General features: G+C 32.5%; 2 protein-coding genes across 2 annotated transcripts; both read right to left on the bottom strand.

The window, feature by feature from the left end:
• Window positions 1–1,679: 1,679 nt before the first annotated feature.
• Window positions 1,680–4,479, bottom strand: LOC112090574 (cytochrome P450 71D11-like). The gene is made up of 2 exons (XM_024162157.1): window positions 3,517–4,479; window positions 1,680–2,300 (listed from the first exon to the last, which is right to left on the bottom strand). The coding sequence occupies exons 1-2, from the start codon at window positions 4,477–4,479 to the stop codon at window positions 1,680–1,682; spliced, it is 1,584 nt and encodes a 527-aa protein (XP_024017925.1).
• Window positions 4,480–6,819: 2,340 nt separating this feature from the next.
• Window positions 6,820–9,227, bottom strand: LOC21411974 (cytochrome P450 71D10). Its single transcript, XM_024162181.1, has 2 exons — window positions 8,225–9,227; window positions 6,820–7,576 (listed from the first exon to the last, which is right to left on the bottom strand). Exons 1-2 carry the CDS (start codon window positions 9,212–9,214, stop codon window positions 6,959–6,961), a joined length of 1,608 nt encoding a protein of 535 aa, XP_024017949.1. The 5' UTR covers window positions 9,215–9,227; the 3' UTR covers window positions 6,820–6,958.
• Between the last annotated feature and the right edge of the window lie 10,457 nt (window positions 9,228–19,684).

Raw genomic sequence — 19,684 nt, forward strand, 5'->3', positions numbered from 1 at the left:
ATTCTTAGTGTATGAGTTTAAAATTTTTACTCATTATTCTTAATTAGTACATTTTTAATTAATATATATATTTATACTAATAAAAATTATTGGATCAATGTTTGTGGATTAAACATCAAAATGTACTATTTAAATGGGTATTTGTCTCCTTGTCTTTGAAGTACCCTTTAATTCAAAAAAATAAAAAAAAAACTTCCCCTGTTTTCATGATATTGAAGACCTCATTTTGGGAGAAAATCGCTTTTCATGGGCCACGCCATGCTGGAGGTGGCCTTGATGGCACCACTGCGACATTGAAAGCACATTGTGAAGGGAAGCAAGGCATCAATGAAGTGGGTAGATATGGATTATGTGGACGTTGTTAACTGCCACCAGTTGGACTCGTCGTCGTCGATGGAGGGGACGGTCGACGGTGAGGGTGATGAATCACGTGATTGATACGTGATAGGCTTTCTATTGAGGGATGAGTGAGCTTTGCCCAGCATTACTAAGGGGGCGTTTGGTAGACGGATTTAAAATCATGATCTGGATTCTGATTCAGAATCAGTGTTTGTTTATAATGATTTTGAATATGATTCTAAATCATGATTTAGAATCCGTGTTTGATTTGAATGATTCTGAATCATTATTCGAATCTGATGTGGTGTTTTAAACTAGAATCATTCATTATTCTGAAACCACCATTCTCTTGAATATTCAAGGTGATTTAAACTCATAATTCTGAATCATAGTTTCAGAATCATGATTTGAACCCAAAATCATGAATCATAGTTTTGGTTCCAAAATCATGATTAGAATCACCTTAATTTAAATCTTCGTACCAGACGAACCCTAAGACCCGGGGTATTATTGAGAGGTGGTTGGTCCCTTTTCTTCATTTTTCTTTTTTTGAAGTTTTGTGTGTGATCAGACAAAGGTAAATTTCTGTTATTTCTTGGAATTGAAAAATGGGAATTTTAATTTGGTAGAGTTGGGAATTTTAAGGTCGAATTGACTTTACTTCACATCCCAACTTCCTGCTAATGTTTAAGTTCTAAACAATGCAGTTCCCTTGTGTTTGAGGAGTAAACAGAACTCTTAAGTTAAAAAGCTCTATTATGCTTTTCCTTCAATTATGTTCAAGCTCACGATCACAGGAATAAAGGCCGTGTTTATAATTGATCCCATTTTTATTTTTCATGTTTTTCAAGAAAGAAAAAATGAAAACGTTTTCAAAACGGCGTTTGTCGTAATAAATATAAAAAACAGAAATGAAAACGATATTTTAGTTTAGTGTAAAATGAGAGAGAAATGAAAAATTATTTTTTATTTTTTGTTTTCGTTTTCACCTCTTCCGAGCAGAGAGAGAGAGAGAGAGACATTAATGGGTTTTATACTGAAAATAATTTCTTGATAAAACTACCAAACGTATTTTCAAAAATGATTTATGTATGAAATTAAAAACGTTTTTATTTTCATTTTCATACAAAAAATAAAATCATTTTGAAACGAGTTTCAAACGCGATCAAATGTCTTAACACCTTGGTTAGTTTTGCATTGTCCAACATAATATATATATATATATATATTTGTAGTATTTCTGAAAAAAATAAGAAGAAAAAAGAAATTGCTAAACCATTTATTATAAGGAATGCATCATGCACTGAATCATCAGTTTCTACATGTCAAGTGATGTTATATTATGCAACAGGAACATGAATGTAAGGAATTGGAATCAAGTAGACATCCCCTTTTCTTCTCACAGATAAACCAAAACTCTCACTCATGTCCAAATTCTCACTGTTGATCCCATCAGGCAGTTTCCAGTCAAAATGAAGCAATAATTGCGCGAGAGGCAACCTAATATCTGCAAGTCCGAATGAAACGCCGGCACACATCCTCCTTCCGGCGCCAAATGGGATGAACTCGAAATCCGTCCCTTTGAAATCAACCGAATTCTCAATAAACCTTTCAGGGTAGAATCTCTCCGGCTCAGTCCAGTACTCGGGATCTCTCGCCATTGCCCATGCATTGACGATGACTTTTGCTTTTGCCGGGATTTGGTATCCGTTGATCACGCAACTTTCTTTAGATTCTCTTGGAATCAAAGGCCCGGGAGCGCGCAGTCTTAGAGTTTCCTTGATGACCAAGTTTAAGAATTCTAGTTCGTGCAGATTTGTTTCGTCCATGTTTTCTTTTGTTCCCAACACTTGTCTCACCTCTTTTTGCGCTTTCTCCATCACTCTAGGGTTCTTCAGCATCTCTAACATTGCCCATTCTATCACTGCAGATGATGAGTCACTTCCGGCAATAAATATGTCCTGAAAAAAGTTATATATTTTCATCCTTTTCAGATTGCAAATATTTTTGGTGCATGTGGGAAAGCACATTCAACTTAAGAGCAGTGCCAAAAGGAAATTGTAAATTCAAAATAAGGCTCAACAACTGATAAATTATCAGTTGCAACTTGCAATTGTGGGAGTCTAGCTAGACTTAACTGCCTACTTTGATGTCTTTTAAGCCCCGTTTATTTCACTGATTCGAGTTTTACAGTAAAAAGTTCTAAAAAACAGTCACAAATAACCCTTTTCTTACAGTAAAAAGCTCTCACATAAAGTCACATCTCAACTCAAATCAGCGAATTAAATGGGCCCTTAATGTATAAGCTATTAGGACGAGAATGGTCAACATAATTATATTACTATTTAAATAAAATAAACATATTACACTATTATCGTCATCTTCCCCCGTGACAGAGCTAGAATTTACTTTTAAGAGAGATGAGTTAAACCAAAATTTTGACTAAAATTACAATGAGTATAGATATTTTAATCTACGTATTTTTAATTCTCTCTCTCGCTTGTCTAATTGATTTTGTATTTCCCTTCTCGCTTGTCTAATTGATTTTGTATTTCCCTTTTGTCCTTCTAAATGAGCTAAGCTTGTAGTAGAGTTTTAATGCATTTTTTTTAATTTATAGTTTCAAAATTTATGAATTTATATTGCATCTAAATTGATTTTGTGTATTCAGGTTTTAAAAAGTCAAGACTTGAGGAATGATCATAAATTAAGAGCCAGTGGATATTGTAAGAATATAGAAAAGTTCAGGAGCAAAAGTGTAAAGAGCTCGTGTACCCTATTTTACTATTCGAAATAACCAAAATTTCACCAAAAAATTAAAATTTTTGAGACTATATTCTTTTGCTTTAGAGACATTAATGTAGAAATGTTAGCTCTCTCTTTCAATCATTCTTTTTATCATTCTCTGCATTCACTATTTGACATGTGGACTCTATTAACATGATATAAGTTTTTGTCTATAAGTTTTCAAACACAAATTTTTTTTGTCACTCTCTGCATTCATTGTTTGACATGTGGACTCCATTAACGTGATATAATTAGTTTTTGTCTATATGTTCTCAAACACAAAGTTTGATATTTTAGTAAGAGATGAAAAATATCGCCTTTGAAAGTATTTTTCTAATAGTAACTAGCAACTTTTTTTTTTCAAGCATATTTATAGATAGATCGTCTTACCAAGATAATTGCTTTGATGTGTCTAGTCTCCAATGAGAAGGCAGTGGCCGCATCATTCTCCTGGATATTGAAAAGAACTTCTAGCAAACTCTCGGCTCCATCATTACTTCTACTCCTCGTTGCCTTGTCTACTTTGTGTTCATTGATTATGTTTTCAAGTATTGCATCCATTTTCTTGTAATTCTCCTCTAGTTTGTGCTCAATACCAGTGATCCACCGAAGCCAGTTTTGGGAAGGAAACACATTACAAACATTAAAACCCCCGGCAATCTCTAGACCTTCCTTGACAAGCGCGGTAAACGCCTCTTGGTCTTTGCATTTCTTGCCAAAAGCCGCCCTTGCCGTGATGGAATATAACGTTGCAAAGATTTTCTTGCTAAGATTGACGACAAGCCCTTTGTTCGAATGAAGATCACCGATGAGATTTGATACCTCTTCTTCTCTGGTGGATCGAAACGACTGGACGCGTTTAGGACTCAGAAGTTCTTGTGTGCAAATTCTCCTTATCTCTCTCCAATAGTCTCCATATGGAGAAAAGACGAGGTCTAAGGAATTATACTTGCTTCCACCAAGGAGAAGGGGCCTTTGAGAAAAGTTTAAGTCATGGATTTTGAACATCTCTTTTGAGACCGCCGGGGAAGAAACAACGATATGCGAAACTTCACCAAGTTTAAGGTGCATCAAGGGTCCATATTTCTTGGCCAAGTCTGTCAAGCGACGATGGGGGAGATCGGAACCTATGAGATGGTGAAGGTTTCCTATGATTGGTAGCCTCCAAGGGCCGGGGGGTAAACTCGGTGTCGATGATTTGGTGGGTTGAGATGTTGATGATCTATTTCTTGTTTTCAATATCAACAACATATAGAGGAGGAAAGTGAAAAACAATGCCAAGATTGGGAAAAGATCTTGTCCATCTTGTTTTTGCTCAAAGAGAGGAAGCAAAAGAAGCTTAAAAGGGTTCATAGGTACTTTTTCTGTAGAAAATAGTGGGAGTTGGAAAGAGAGAATATTTGTAATGTGTGTTAAGTGATTTTGCATACTATTATTTAGTTTATATATATATATATATATATATATATAGATGTACATCCTACCCTAGAGTTATTTTCTAGTGCTAAAATATGAGGGACTACTCTATCTATTAAAAAATTGACTTGGGATAATAATAAAATTTTCAGGTCATTGTGATAGCCGGTCCTCTTCACCGCCCGTCAAAATCTCTCGAAAGCCTAGTTACTTATATTGTTGTTCATCTAATACATATATGTACGTCTTTTTTTCATTTTTAATATACATGATTTGTGAAGATGAGAAACCGACTCGAATCACTTATCTTATTTTTAATATCTTGATTGGTGTCTCAATTTTTAGTGTATCATATATATCATGCCATTTAAAAGATTTAAAAATCAAAGAAAAATATTTTCCAAGATAAATAAATAAATAAATGGTAAAGATATTTGTGTTGGGTCACTCTAACAAAAAGTATATAATATAATACACAAGTGTTTTGGTTTGTGGGGGTTTAATTATTTAAATTGGTTGTTGGGGTTTAATTATTTAAATTGGTTGTAGGGGTGGGGAATGATGCAAATAAAGCTAATCATTTTACAGAAAACAATACTGCTTATAAAAAGACAAAACATCAAGACAGATAAAAAGAGATAAGAGAATCAAATCTCCTTGTCGAGTTGGTGAGCAATAACAAAAATTTTAAAAATTTATTATTGCTCTCCAGCTCGACGATGAGCTTTTTTTTCTATCTTCATTCTCTTGTCTTTCTCTAAGCAGAATATTGTTCTTGTAAAAAATTTAAAATAATTGACCTTTTTTATTCTGCTCGTTGTCGTTTCCCGCTATTTTTCTCTTTGTATCTCACACTTTATTTGTTTCAGTCTATTTTTAAACGTTTATCTTTATCCTTAATGCTGTTGCACCTCCAACTATTCCTCTATAGTATCTTCAAACTTTAAATTTTGACAAATTGCATCTTAAAATTTAAAATTTAAAGCCAGTAACGATTAAAGTCTAATAGAATTGATAGTTTAAACACGAAATTAACATATAAAAGGTAAAGTTTGTCGTATGGTAAATTATGTCATGTGCAAATCTCATGTCTTAAATTGTCAATTTAATAATACTATTAATTATGAATTTTAATTATTATTGATTTTAAAATTTAAAATGCATTTTGTCAAGATTAAAAATTCTTCTACTATATAAAGAATAAATAAGTCAAGAGGCAATAATGCTATTTGTTCATAAATTTATTCACATCCTTATACCGTAACTCTTTAGGTGTGTTTGGAATTGGTTTTAAAATGATTTTGTTTTCAATAAAACGTAAAAATGAGATTGTTTTGAGAATTATTTTAGAACTGATTCTGAAATTACGTTTGATTGGTTTTTTAAGAGATTGTTTTGAGTATAATAAAAAAGTGAAATCGTGTTTATTAATTAATATAATATAATATTGTTGATAAGTACTAAAAAATAGAAACACAAAAGTAAAAATGACTTTCAACTGTTTTTTAATTCATTCACAAAAACCATTCTCTCTCTCTTCTTTTTTTTCTTAAAAATTCTTGAAGAGTGTCGATGATCATATTATTTGTGGTAGTAAGAGGCAAAGAGAGATAATGATATAAACATAAAATAAGATTTTTTAAAAGTAAAAATAGGTAAAAGTGAGCATCTATTTGTAAGAGAAAAATAATTAGGTTTTTCGCTATCCATTAAATAAAAAAAAACAAGATTATCCTTAGTTTTTTTTTTTAAAGAAAACTTTGTTTGTATATATTTTTTAAATAAAGTTTTTGTTTATCTGAAAAAAAAAAAATTTTATTTTGCCTAAGACTGTGTAGTCTAGCGACATCAAAGGGTTCGGGTGAGATGAGGCTTGAGAGAGAGGTTGCGGGTTTAATTCCGTGTTGTATAAAGGAAAAAAAAACCTATTTCAAGTATGCTTTTTTAAAACAGCCCTTTCAAGTGTTGACTGTTAGATGGTGTAAATGAAATACAATCTCATTCGCTTTCTAAAGTTTACTAAAAGTAAGAATACGATATTACCAATTTAATCCCTTTTTGCACAATTAAATTCATCATTGAGTACATAGTAATTCATTAAAAGTAGATATGTAAATTCGGCATTCATTTGCTTCGACAAGAAATCAATACAAAGAGATATGCAAGGATTGACATTCTATTTTCTCATTCTCTATGTTGTGTAGAGACCACTAAAGCTGTATTACTAAACACATTATAAAATAAGAAAGGAAATCACTCATCTCTTTCTATTTTCCTTTTCCTTTGATGCAAAATAAACTCACCCTTAATGCAGAAGAATAATAACATATAGATACAACCAATATGGAGTCTTATTAGTTATTTGGGGTCTTTGGAAATTGCCTATTTTGTTTAAAAGTAGAGCGGGCCCTTTTTTTCATTGATTAACATGACAGGGAATTGGAATCAAGAAAAGATCTCCTCTTCTTCTCACAGTCAGACCAAAACTCTCACTCATATCCAAATTCTCGTGGCTGATCCCATCAGGTAGTTTCCAATCAAAATGAAACAACAATTGAGCAAGAGGAAGCTTAACATCTGCCAATGCAAACCAGATTCCGGGACACATCCTCCTTCCTCCGCCAAATGGAATGAAATGAAAATCACCGCCTTTGAAATCAATCGAACTCTCGAGAAACCTTTCTGGTTTGAATTTCTCTGGTTCACTCCAGTGCTTGGGATCTCTCCCTATTGCCCACGTATTGATGATGAACTTGGTTTTCTCGGGTATTTGGTATCCATTGATGACGCAACTTTCTTTCGATTCTCTTGGAATTAACACGACCGGAGGGTGCAATCGTAGGGTTTCTTTGATGACCAAGTCTAAGAATTCTAGCTCGTTGAGATCGTTTGTCTCTTCGACATTTCCTTTTCTTCCGAAGACTCGCCTCGTCTCTGCTTGTGCCTTCTCCATTAGTTTCGGGTTCTTCAGCATCTCTAGCATTGCCCACTCTATGACTGAGGATGACGTCTCGCCCCCGGCCATGAAAATGTCCTGAAAATGTTATTACAATTAGTTGGGTCAAGAGAAAGCAGAGACATCCTAACTAGATTAGGACCATGATCCATCAAATGGAAGTAATTAGTTTTACAGCTTTTGAGGGAAAAAAAAAGTAATTAATGCCTTTATGAAAAAGCTATATGTGCGTTTGAAACTCGTTTTAAAATGATTTTATTTTTATATGAAAATAGAAATGAAAATGTTTTCAATCTCAGACAGAATTTATTTTTGAAAATGCGTTTGGTAATTTTATTAAGAGATTATTTTCAGTATATAAAAAATCATTAATGTTTCTTTCTCTCTCTCTGTGCTTGGGAGAGGAGAAAACATAAACAAAAAAAATGAAAAAACGACTAAAAGTGATTTTTCATTTTTCTTCTATTTTACACTAAACTAAAAAATCGTTTTCATTTCTATTTTTTATCTTTAATTGTACCAAACACTGTTTCTCTTCTATTTTCATTTTTTTTTTCGAAAAACGTGAAAAATAAAAACAAAACCAACTCCAAATATGACCTATATTATTTATGTTTGACATCAAGTGACAAATTATAATTAAGTATATGTGAAAGTGCAATGAAAAAGATTTATATTAAAGTCCCAAAGTTCAAAGATCTTGCAATAGGAAGGCCATATACTAACCATGATAATGACTTTTATGTTTGCGGTCTCCAAAGAGAAGTCCTTATCACCCTTTTCCTCAAGACTGAAAAGAACGTCTAGCAAAGTGATCTCGGCTGCATCATTACTGTCAGCACTATCCGTCCTTGTTGCCTTGCGTGCTTTATAAGCATCCACTATGCTTTGAAGTATCTCATCCGTTTTCTTCAAATTCTTCTCAACTTTAGGCCCTAATCCGGTGATCCGGCGAAGCCAATTCTGGGACGGAAACACATGAGAAACATTGAAACCCGCGGAGATCTTAAGACCTTCCTTTGTAGCCTCAGTGAAGGCTTCTTGCTCTTTGCATTTCTTCCCAAATGCCGCCCTGGATGTTATTGAATATGTCAAGGCAAAGATTTTCTCACTCAGGTTGACAAGAGACCCTTGGTTTGATCTAAGATATCCAATGAGATTGGACACTTCTTCTTCTCTAATGGATTGGAAGGACTTTACGCGCTTAGGGCTCAAAAGTTCTTGCGTGCAAACTCTCCGAAGTTGTCTCCAATAGTCCCCATGAGGGCAAAAGGTAATGCCCAAAGAGGCATACACGTCGGCTTCCGGAAGGCCTAGGGACCTTTGAGCAAAGTTGATATCATGGGTTCTCATCGCCTCTTTCGCAGCCTCCGGTGAAGAGGCGACAATGTGGGAAACCTCTCCGAGTTTCAAGTGCATCAACGGTCCGTATTTCCCGGCTAAGTTTCTCAAGCGGTGGTGGGGAAGATCAGATCCTATGATCAAGAGGTGAAGGTTTCCTATGATGGGTAGTTTCCAAGGTCCGGGTGGTAAATTTGGAGTAGTAGTTTTGGTGGGGTCATGAGAAACTATTGATCTCTTCCTTGTTATTTTCAGTATCATTAAAATGAAGATGAGAAAAGTGAAAAGGAATGGGAATAATGTGAGTAGATTTATCTCATACTGTTTTTGCTTGAAGAAATTAGGAAGGAAGGGAAGTTGAAATATTGAGTTCATTATAACTTTATTCCCAAAGGGAAAAAAGAGTTAGAAGGGAGAGTTATGTGATAATTGGTGTAGCTTTGCTTACCAAACTATATTGTATTTTATAGATCCACGACCTTCCTCGCCTTATCCTCTCTCTCTCTCTCTCTCTCTCTCTCTCTCTCTCTCTCTCTCTCTAATTGTACTATTCATTCCTGATGAATGAAAAGCATCTTCATTTCATCTAAACAAAATAGAGAATGATTTTTTTCCTTATGCAAGTAATAGAGAATGACGTTGGAAGATAAAAAAGAATACTCGATTAGTACTGCACAGTTTGCAATGTTCACGTCTTTATCAAATTTAAAATTCTGATTTTTTTTTCTAATATGATTTGACGTAAGTTAAGAAAATGATACACTGAGAGTCAGTTTAGTTCGCTGATTCGAGTTGAGATGTGACTTTATGTGAGTTTTTTACTGTAACAAAAAAATTAGATATGACTGTTTTTTAGAGCTTTTTACTATAGCAAAACTCAAATTCTAAACTCGAATCAGTGAAATGAATGGGCCTGATTAATAAATTAAGTTTGATGTTTTTTTTTTTTTGAATATTAGGTAGAGAATTTGAACTTTTCATCTTATGATAGAGTTAGGTGTGAAATTATAATATAATTTGGATCAATTTAAGTCATTATTTACTTTACAAGTTGTGCGTACTTTGCAGATCCATCTTAAACAATTAAGGGGTTGTTCTTTTGCAACAAAACTCAAAAAAAGTTTAAATTCAAGTTACAACTTTATTCAAGTTCATGTTCTTTTAAGTTCCAACTTTATTCAACTTTACTCAACTTTATGCAAGTTACAACTTCAACTCAAATTATAACTCAAATTTAACTAAAAAACCACACTCAAATCACACTCCAAAAGATCAAATCCTAAGTTTTATAAAATTGTACATTTGAAGAATAGAGGAAATGATAAGTGTACGACTTAAGAAACTGATAAGAATATTTGGTCAGTAGAAGTTATTTCAACCGCGGATATTAATCTCAGAGACTCCTATAACAAAAAATAAAGATATTATTCATAGAAAGTTATAAAAAAGAGCTAGTGTTTGTAGTTTTCACTTTACAAATTGATGATTGGTAAATTAATAATCGGTAAGTAAATAAATTAATAAATAAATGATTGATTAATCAATATCTAATAATTAAAAAACTAGCTAAATACTTAATTTTGTATTTTCCTTTCATGGTATAATATATATTCTGCTTTTAAGAAAAGCAAGATTGGACGGTTTCAAGTGAATGATTTTTTTATACTCTGTTATAAAATTCTTCAAAAAGGATTATAAGTTTCTTAACATTTTGTTTGAGTACCAAAAAAAAAGAAAAAGAATTTTCTCGTAGGAACTGAAAAATAAGCTACCAAATAAAATTCAATAGTCGTCAAATCTATATAAAATATCTATTTTGTATATTTTTTTAATCTAATGTGATTTTAATAAAATTTAACAGTTAGAAACTGACCTACTGTAATACCTCAACTCCTCATGGGGTCCATTTAGCAGGATTCACAATATAGTCATGTCTTATACTTATTACTTATACGTATTGTACCATCTAGACACTTAATGACTTTTAAGATCAATTGTTATCAATACTTGATTTAAGAATTTTATAAGAAGGGATGTTTTAGATTGAAGTAAATGCTAAGTGTTTATAATAGACAATACGTATGAATAATAAATATAAAACTCGACTATATCAAAAGTTCCGTATAATAAACCGTATAAGTTGAGGCGTTATACTTAGTAAAGGACCAAAAAAAAGAAAAAAAAAAGATATTTGTTTATTCCCTTATTAGGTATGAGAATATCAAAAGTGTTTTCTTTTTGCTAGAAATATTAAAACGGTGTTTGGTATGAGATTCTCATAAGGCTGGCTTCAGTGTGCGAGGTGTGTGCTAAAGTGGGACCCTTGCTTCCCACTATACTAATCTCGGTGGTATGATGATTTAATGAGTGATTATCTTTTTGACTACATTCCCTTGACCTCTTGCGGACGTGTGGAATCCTGTGCAGCTGACAGTTCAATAATTATGTGGTGGATAAGATTGCGATTCCCTCTTTTTTTTTTTTTTTTTTTTTAATATTTTCCAGATCATGCATTTCAATAATTCGCAAGAAGACGAGAGATTTGATTCCTTTTAACCACAATTTCAAGTATTATTATTTGAGCTTGTCCGAACAAAAAAGACTGTAATCAATGATATTGAAGCACGTCATTCACTTAGTACTACATTTAATTTGAAAAATTAAAAGTTCAAAAAATAACTTGTCAATTTGTTGAGGTTTATATATATATATATATATATATATTGTAACTATACATACAGGAGTTTGTCCTCCAAGAAAAAAAAAATACAGAGATAAATGATCAATTTATAACGAGTGGATCGCCCAACTTTTTGAAAATTAGGTTAACGATCGTTTTAATAAACTTAAAAATCTTAATAGACAAAATAGTATTTTCATCAAATACTGATAGATTGTGACCAATCTATGATAGATTACTATAGTTAATCAATAATAGACGAAACTCAATCAGTGATAAATTATGATTCATTAGTGACCGTGGTCAATCAATGATAGACCATGAACTATAAAAAGAGGCTATGTTGTTGCAACCTCCCCCTTTCGTTGTGGTGACGAAGAGAGAGATTGAGAATTGAGAGTGAGCTGAGAGAGGGGGAAAGATAGAGATGTTGCCAGAGAGATGTCTGTAAAAGATGGTGTTGATTGAGACCGAGAGAGAAGTGGAGAGAGAAGAAAACTAAAAAGAAAAAAGATATAAAAGCCGGTAATCTTCCTAAATTAAAAAAAAAAAAAGATAAAAAAATTTTGTGTTGGGTGATAGAATGGCCACTTAGTGGATGTTTAGTTCATAGATTTAAAATTATAATTTAGAATTATTTTTAATTTATGTGTTTTTTTGTGTGAGAAAATACGGTAACGAATCACGAATCATAATTCGAATCATGACACGAATATACCAACCAAACACTTCCTGAGTCTAATTAATTGCCTAAAAATATGAAGAAAAAATACAAAACTAAAACAGCCGTTATTGGTATCAATGAAGTCAATATTCATTATACGTAGAAAACAATACAAAACTAATCATAATGAGCACGATGATAGAAAACATCTTACAATTTTTGACATAAACACAGACAGCAGCCAATGAAGTGAGTTTCTTATCTCACGCTATTAGTTCCTTGATCATAAGGATTGTTACATTTTGATTCTTCAATTTTTTTGATGGATTATTCTCTAAATTTTGTTTTACAATTTTTTCCCATAAAATTAAATTAGTTGACGAAGAATCGTGGTTTATCACCATTCATCACTTTTATCAAGGACAGATGTTGTGGTTGCATATATCAAGACTGATCAATGATGATAATTGTCTTCACTGATAGGTTTCAATCGAGTTATAAAGAGACGAACTCTTTAAGAGACAACATTGTCACTGTAATTATTACATGTAATCTACGAAGTGAACGGCCCCACATGTATCTCTTAGTGAGAACATCGTGATGTAGCTAAAAGTATAGTTATTGAAAGCGCTTATTCTTGCGTTTTGCTATAGTGCACAATAATTGCAATAGGTTTCAAAATTCAGAATTCTATTTGTCAATATGAAAAGTTCAGGCTCCATGTTGCTAGATACAAATAAGTTCAGGATGTATAAATGCAATAAACCCTTAAACAAGTCCTTTATCCATTTTAATATAACCAATACTGCTAAAGAACAAAAATCACATGATCGCGTGTGAAAATCACATGATCCTCATCAAAATCAATTTCCAAAAAATGCTATATATGTTCTGTCAAAGTAACAATCGCCATCAGGTTAAGCCCATCAGTGACCTGCTTTGGCGTATGCAGGTACTTATAATAATTTTTTTATATAAAAAAATTTGAAAATCTCATGATGTTTGTTTCGGGAAAGATCTAGGACTTGTGTTGCTACTATAAGTGGAAAGTCAGTTATTTCGTACGGGATTAATTGTCCTGCTTTTTCCTGTCGGATGGGGTTGTTCATGATTTTGGACAAATTTACAGTAATAGGAATCACTATCATTGAAGATTTATTGCACCCGGCCATTATCATGAACCACGCAAGGATATTTCTGTCTATTCCATTTTCCATTACCTATATATATATACACACACACACACACACACACACACACACACGCACATACTTTTTATGCATACTTTTTTATATTTTCTTACTTTCTTGCGACTGCTTGGTTGTTACGCCTAAAAAGGCTAGCTAAGAGGATTTGATCTGGTTACTAATTACGGATAAAACTAGGAATCTTAAGGTTTTTAAATAGGATATTTTGCACTTTTATCTCTAAATTTGTAGAATTTTAACAACTTACCCTCTAAGCTTTTAATTTTTAAAATTTACCATCACAACACATGTAATTTGTAAAACTGTTACGATATGCCCCACGAGTCAAGCAAAGAAACTAGCAAATGAATAAGAGGTTGGCACATTGTAATGTCTCAACCCCTCATGGGGTCCACTTAACGGGATTTCCAACATAGTCAGATTTTATACTTATTACTTATACGTATAGTACCCTCTAAGTACGTAGTGGTTCTCAAGGTCAATTGGTACTAATACTTGACTTAAGAACGTTATAAGGAATGAAGTGTTAGATTGAAATGACCGCTAAATGTCCAGAATGAACAATACGTATGAATAACGAGTATAAGATCTGATTATGTCAGAGATTCTGCATAACGAACCTTATAGGAGTTGAGGCGTTACACCTACTGAGAGGGAAGTCTTACCGGTGAAGGACAAAAAAAAAATTTGTTTATTCCTTTATTTGGTATGAGAATATCAAAAGTGTTTTCTTTTTGCTAGAAAAATTAAAACGGTATTTGGTATGAGATTCTCTTAAGGCTGGCTTCAGTGTGCGAGGTATGTGCTAAAGGGGGACCCTTGCTTTCCCACTATACTAATCTTGGTGGTATGATGATTCATATTTCATGAATGATTTATCCATTTGACTACATTCCCTTGACCTCTTGTGGAGGTGTAGAATCCTGTGGATAAGCTCACAGTTCAAAAAATAACTTATTATATATATATATATTTTGTAACTATACATACAGGAGTTTGTCCTCCAAGAAAAAAAAATATACAGAGATAAAGAACTAATTTATAATGAGTGGATCGATCCAACTTTTTTAAAATTAGGTTGCCAGAGAGATGTCAGTAAAAGATGGTGTTGATTTAGACCGAGAGAGATGTGGAGAGAGAAGAAAGCTAAAAAGAAAAAAAGATATAAAGGCCGGTAATCTTCCTAAATTTTTTTTTTAAAAAAAGGTAAAAAAATTCTGTGTTGGGTGAAAGAATGGCCACTGAGTCTAATTAATTGCCTAAGAATATGAAGAAAAAAAATACAAAACTAAAACAGCCGTGATTGATATAAATGAAGTCAATATTCATTATATGTAGAAAACAAATACAAAACTAATCATAATGAGCACGATGATAGAAAACATCTTACAATTTGACATAAACACAGACAGCAGCCAATGAAGTGAGTTTCTTATCTCACGCTATTAGTTCCTTGATCATAAGGATTGTTACATTTTGATTCTTCAGTTTTTTTGATGGATTATTCTCTAAATTTTGTATTTACAATTTTTGCCCATAAAATTAAATTAGTTGACGAAGAATTGTGATTCATCACCATTCATCACTTTTAGCGAGGACAGACATTGTGGTTATATATATCAAGACTGATCAATGATGATAATTGTCTTCACTGATAAGTTTCAATCGAGTTATAAAGAGACGAAGAGCCCGTTTAGTTGGAGGATTCGTTCTCTGATTCGAATCGTGGTTTATAATTCGCTACAATATTTTCTCTCATAAAAAACACACGTAAATCGAAAATGATTCTAATCTCACGATTCTAATCCATGAACCAAACGGACTCGAACTCTTTCAGAGACAACATTATCATTGCAATTATTACATGTAATCTACGAAGTGAACAGCCCCACATGTATCTCTTAGTGAGAACATCGTGATGTAGCTAAAAGTATAGTTATTGAAAGCGCTTATTCTTGCGTTTTGCTATAGTGCACAATAATAGCAATAGGTTTCAAAATTCAGAATTCTATTTGTCAATATGAAAAGTTCAGGCTCCATGTTGCTAGATACAAATAAGTTCAGGATGTATAAATGCAATAAACCCTTAAACAAGTCCTTTATCAATTTTAATATAACCAATACTGTTAAAGAACAAAAATTTAAGGAGTGATCTAAAAAAAAGTTTATAGACCAAAGTATGCTCATAAAATGGGAACTAATAATGTCAATAACTTTTATGAAAATCACATGATCCTCATCAAAATCAATTTCCAAAAAATGCTATATATGTTCTGTCAAAGTAACAATCGCCATCAGGTTAAGCCCAGCAGCGACCTCCTTCGGCGTATGCAGGTACTTATAATAATTTTTTTTTATATATAAAAAATTTGAAAATCTCATGATGTTTGTTTCGGGAAAGATCTAGGACTTGTGTTGCTACTATAAGAGGAAAGTTAGGCCCCGTTCATTTCACCGATTCGAGTTTTCAGTTTTAAGTTTCTACAGTAAAAAGCTCTCAGAAAATATCACATCTAACTTTTTCTGCTACAGTAAAAAACTCTCAGAAAATATCACATCTCAATTCGAATTGAAAACTCAAATCCACAAAATGAACGAGGCCTTAGTTATTTCGCACGTGAGTAAATCATCTTTCACCACCTAATTGTCCTGCTTTTTCCTGTCGGATGGGATTGTTCATGATTTTGGACAAAATTAAAGTGATAGGAATCACTATCATTGAAGATTCATTGCAACCGGTCGTTATCATGAACCGTGCAAGGATATTTCTGTCCATTCCATTTTCCATTACCTATATATATATGCTTTTTTTATATTTTCTTTGGTGTTACGCCCAAAAAGGCTAGCTAAGAGGATTTGATCTGGTTACTAATTACGGATAAAACTAGGAATCTTATGGTTTTTAACTAGGATATTTTGCACTTTTATCTCTAAATTTATAAAATTTTAGCAACTTACCCTCTAAACTTTTAATTTTAAAAATTTATCATCACAACACATGAAATTTATAAAACTGTTACGATATGCCCCACGTGTCAAACAAACAAACTAGCAAATGAATAAGAGGTTGGCACACTGTAATGTCTCAACCCCTCATGGGGTCCACCTAACGAGATTCCTAACATAGTCAGGTTTTATACTTATTACTTATATGTATAGTACCCTCTAGGTACGTAGTGGCCCTCAAGGTCAATTGGTACTAATACTTGACTTAAGAATGTTATAAGGAATGAAGTGTTAGATTGAAATAACCGCTAAATGTCTAGAATGAACAATATGTATGAATAACGAGTATAAGATCTAATTATGTCAGAGATCCTGCATAATAGACTTTATAGGAGTTGCGGCGTTACACCTACTGAGAGGGAAGTCTTACCGGTGAAAGACAAAAAAAAAATTTGTTTATTCCTTTATTTGGTATGAGAATATCAAAAGTGTTTTCTTTTTGCTACAAAAAAACGGTATTTGGTATGAGATTCTCATAAGGCTGGCTTCAGTGTGCGATGTATGCGCTAAAGGGAGACCCTTGCTTTCCCACTATAGTAATCTTGGTGGTATGATGATTCATATTTCATGAATGATTTATATATTTGACTACATTCCCTTGCCCTCTTGTGGAGGTGTGGAATCCTGTGGATAAGCTCACAGTTCAATAATGATGTGGTGGATAAGATTGAGATTCCCTCTTTTTTTTTTAATTTTTTTTTAATTTTCCAGATCACGCATTTTGAATAATTCGCAACAAGACAAGAGATATGATTCCTTTTAACCACAATTTCAAGTATTATTATATAATCAATGATATTGAAGCACGTCATTCACTTAGTACTACATTTCATTTGAAAAATTTAAAGTTCAAAAAATAACTTATTATATATATGTAGAAAACAAATACAAAACTAATCATAATGAGCACGATGATAAAAAAACATTTTACAATTTGACATAAACACAGACAGCAGCCAATGAAGTGAGTTTCTTATCTCACGCTATTAGTTCCATTTTGATTCTTCAATTTTTTTGATGGATTATTCTCTAAATTTTGTTTTACAATTTTTGCCCATAAAATTAAATTATTGACGAAGAATTGTGATTCATCACTTTTAGCGAGGACATATGTTGTGGTTGCATATATCAAGACTGATCAATGATGAAAATTGTTTCACTGATAGGTTTCACGACCACATGAGGTTTCAATCGAGTTATAAAGAGACGAATTCTTTCAGAGACAACATTCTCATTATTGCAATTATTATGGTTCCGTTCATTTCACCGACTCGAGTTCAGAATTCGAGTTTTATTACAATAAAAAGCTCTCAGAAACAGTCACATCTAATTTTTTTGCTACAGGAAAAAGCTCTCACATAAAGTCACATATCAACTCGAATTAAAAACTCAAATCAGCAAACTAAACGGGCCCTATATGTATCTCTTAGTGAGAACATCGTGATGTTCTAAAAGTATAGTTATTGAAAGTGCTTATTCTTGTGTTTTGCTATATTAGACAATAATTGCAATAGATTTCAAAATTCAGAATTCTATTTGTCAACATGAAAAGTTCAGGCTCCACGTTGCTAAATACAAATAAGTTCAGGATGTATAAATGCAATAAACCCTTAAACAGGTCCTTTATCAATTTTAATATAACCAATACTGCTAAAGAACAAAAATCACATGATCGCATGTGAAAATCACATGATCCTCATCAAAATCAATTTCCAAAAAATGCTATATATGTTCTGTCAAAGTATCAGTTTTTTATTATTGTCTCTCTTATTATGCAAACTATATTGCTTCGTGCTTTTTAGCTCATGGGCACCAACCACTACATTAAAATACGTAAAAGAAAGGGAAGAATGGGTGATATTTTTGGTTTGATTAAATATTGGATATTTTTTTATACTTTTTTATTTTTAATTCTTTGCCAACTACATTGCTTTGTGCTTTGTAGCTCATGCACACCAATCACAGTGCACTACAGTAAAATACTTAAAAGAAAGGGAAGCATGGGTGATATTTATGTTTTGATTAAATATTGGATATTTTTGGATGCTTTTTTATTTTTAATTCCTTGCCAAACATTGCTTTGTGCTTTTTAGCTCTTGCGCACCAACCACAATGCACTACATTTAAATATTTAGGCCTCGTTCATTTCGTGAATTCGTGTTTTCAATTTAAATTGAGATGTGATTTTTTAGAGCTTTTAACTGTAGCAAAAAAAAATTAAATGTGATATTTTTTTAGAACTTTTAACTGTAGAAACCTAAAACTAAAAACTCAATTATGTGAGATATTTATGGGAGATATTTGTGTTGATATTTATGGGAGATATGGGAGATATTTATGTTAAAACTAAAAGGAAAGAATGGGATATATTTATTTTAATATCTCTACAAGTAACAATTATGTGTTTGTTAAGCATCTATATATAACGCAAAAGCTTTCCGCATTCTCTATGCATTCATAGTTAATTTCACGAACCTATAACTATTGGTCAAGTAGTGGCCATTCACACTTCAAGGTTTGTTCTACTTCTTTAATTTAAAATTATTGTCCTTCAAGGAGGTATTATTGCACTCGTTCATTTACGACAAATATTCTTACCTCTCTATATATTTATGTAATTAATCTGCGTTTAAGCAAGTTTAAATTACGATATATACCACGTTAGTTTTTCTATCTTTCCGATCTATCCTTTTCTTTTTTTTCCTCTAGGACATATATATGTTTATAATTCTCACTCAGAAAATTTATAAGAGAGAGAAAAGATTGTAAAAAGTTTGGCGGGCATGCGCCTCATGATCAAATATCCATAAATTTATTCATGGTCCTCAACGATCCACATGATATTAATAACAAAAACGATATCGCCGACTATGATTATCTAACAGTTTAAAAATTATAATAAAAACCATCGAGACGCGGTTTATTTTGCGTACGTATTTGTATGCGTAAATTTAGCTCCATTGGTAAAAAAGACACAGATATGATCAACCATGACACTGAATATACGTATACATGTGTGTATATTTATGTATAAATATGTACGCACATACAATGTTGCATGGCACGAGACCAAGTAGAAGGCAGTGGGGGAAATGGAGGGTATATATGTAGTTATACAAATTTTCTAATTTTTTTAAAAATTTATACAATTTTTGCACCAAGTGCCCCCATAAATGAGATATCCGGCCTTCCCTTTCTTGTTTTTGCTGAAAATATTTTTCCTTTTTTTTCCTTTTAATCCTACAACTTTTGTTTTTCCTTTTCATTTTTTGCTTTACTCCTACAGT

Source organism: Morus notabilis, unplaced genomic scaffold (genome assembly GCF_000414095.1).
Source record: "Morus notabilis unplaced genomic scaffold, ASM41409v2 Scaffold466, whole genome shotgun sequence".
NCBI lineage: Eukaryota > Viridiplantae > Streptophyta > Magnoliopsida > Rosales > Moraceae > Morus > Morus notabilis.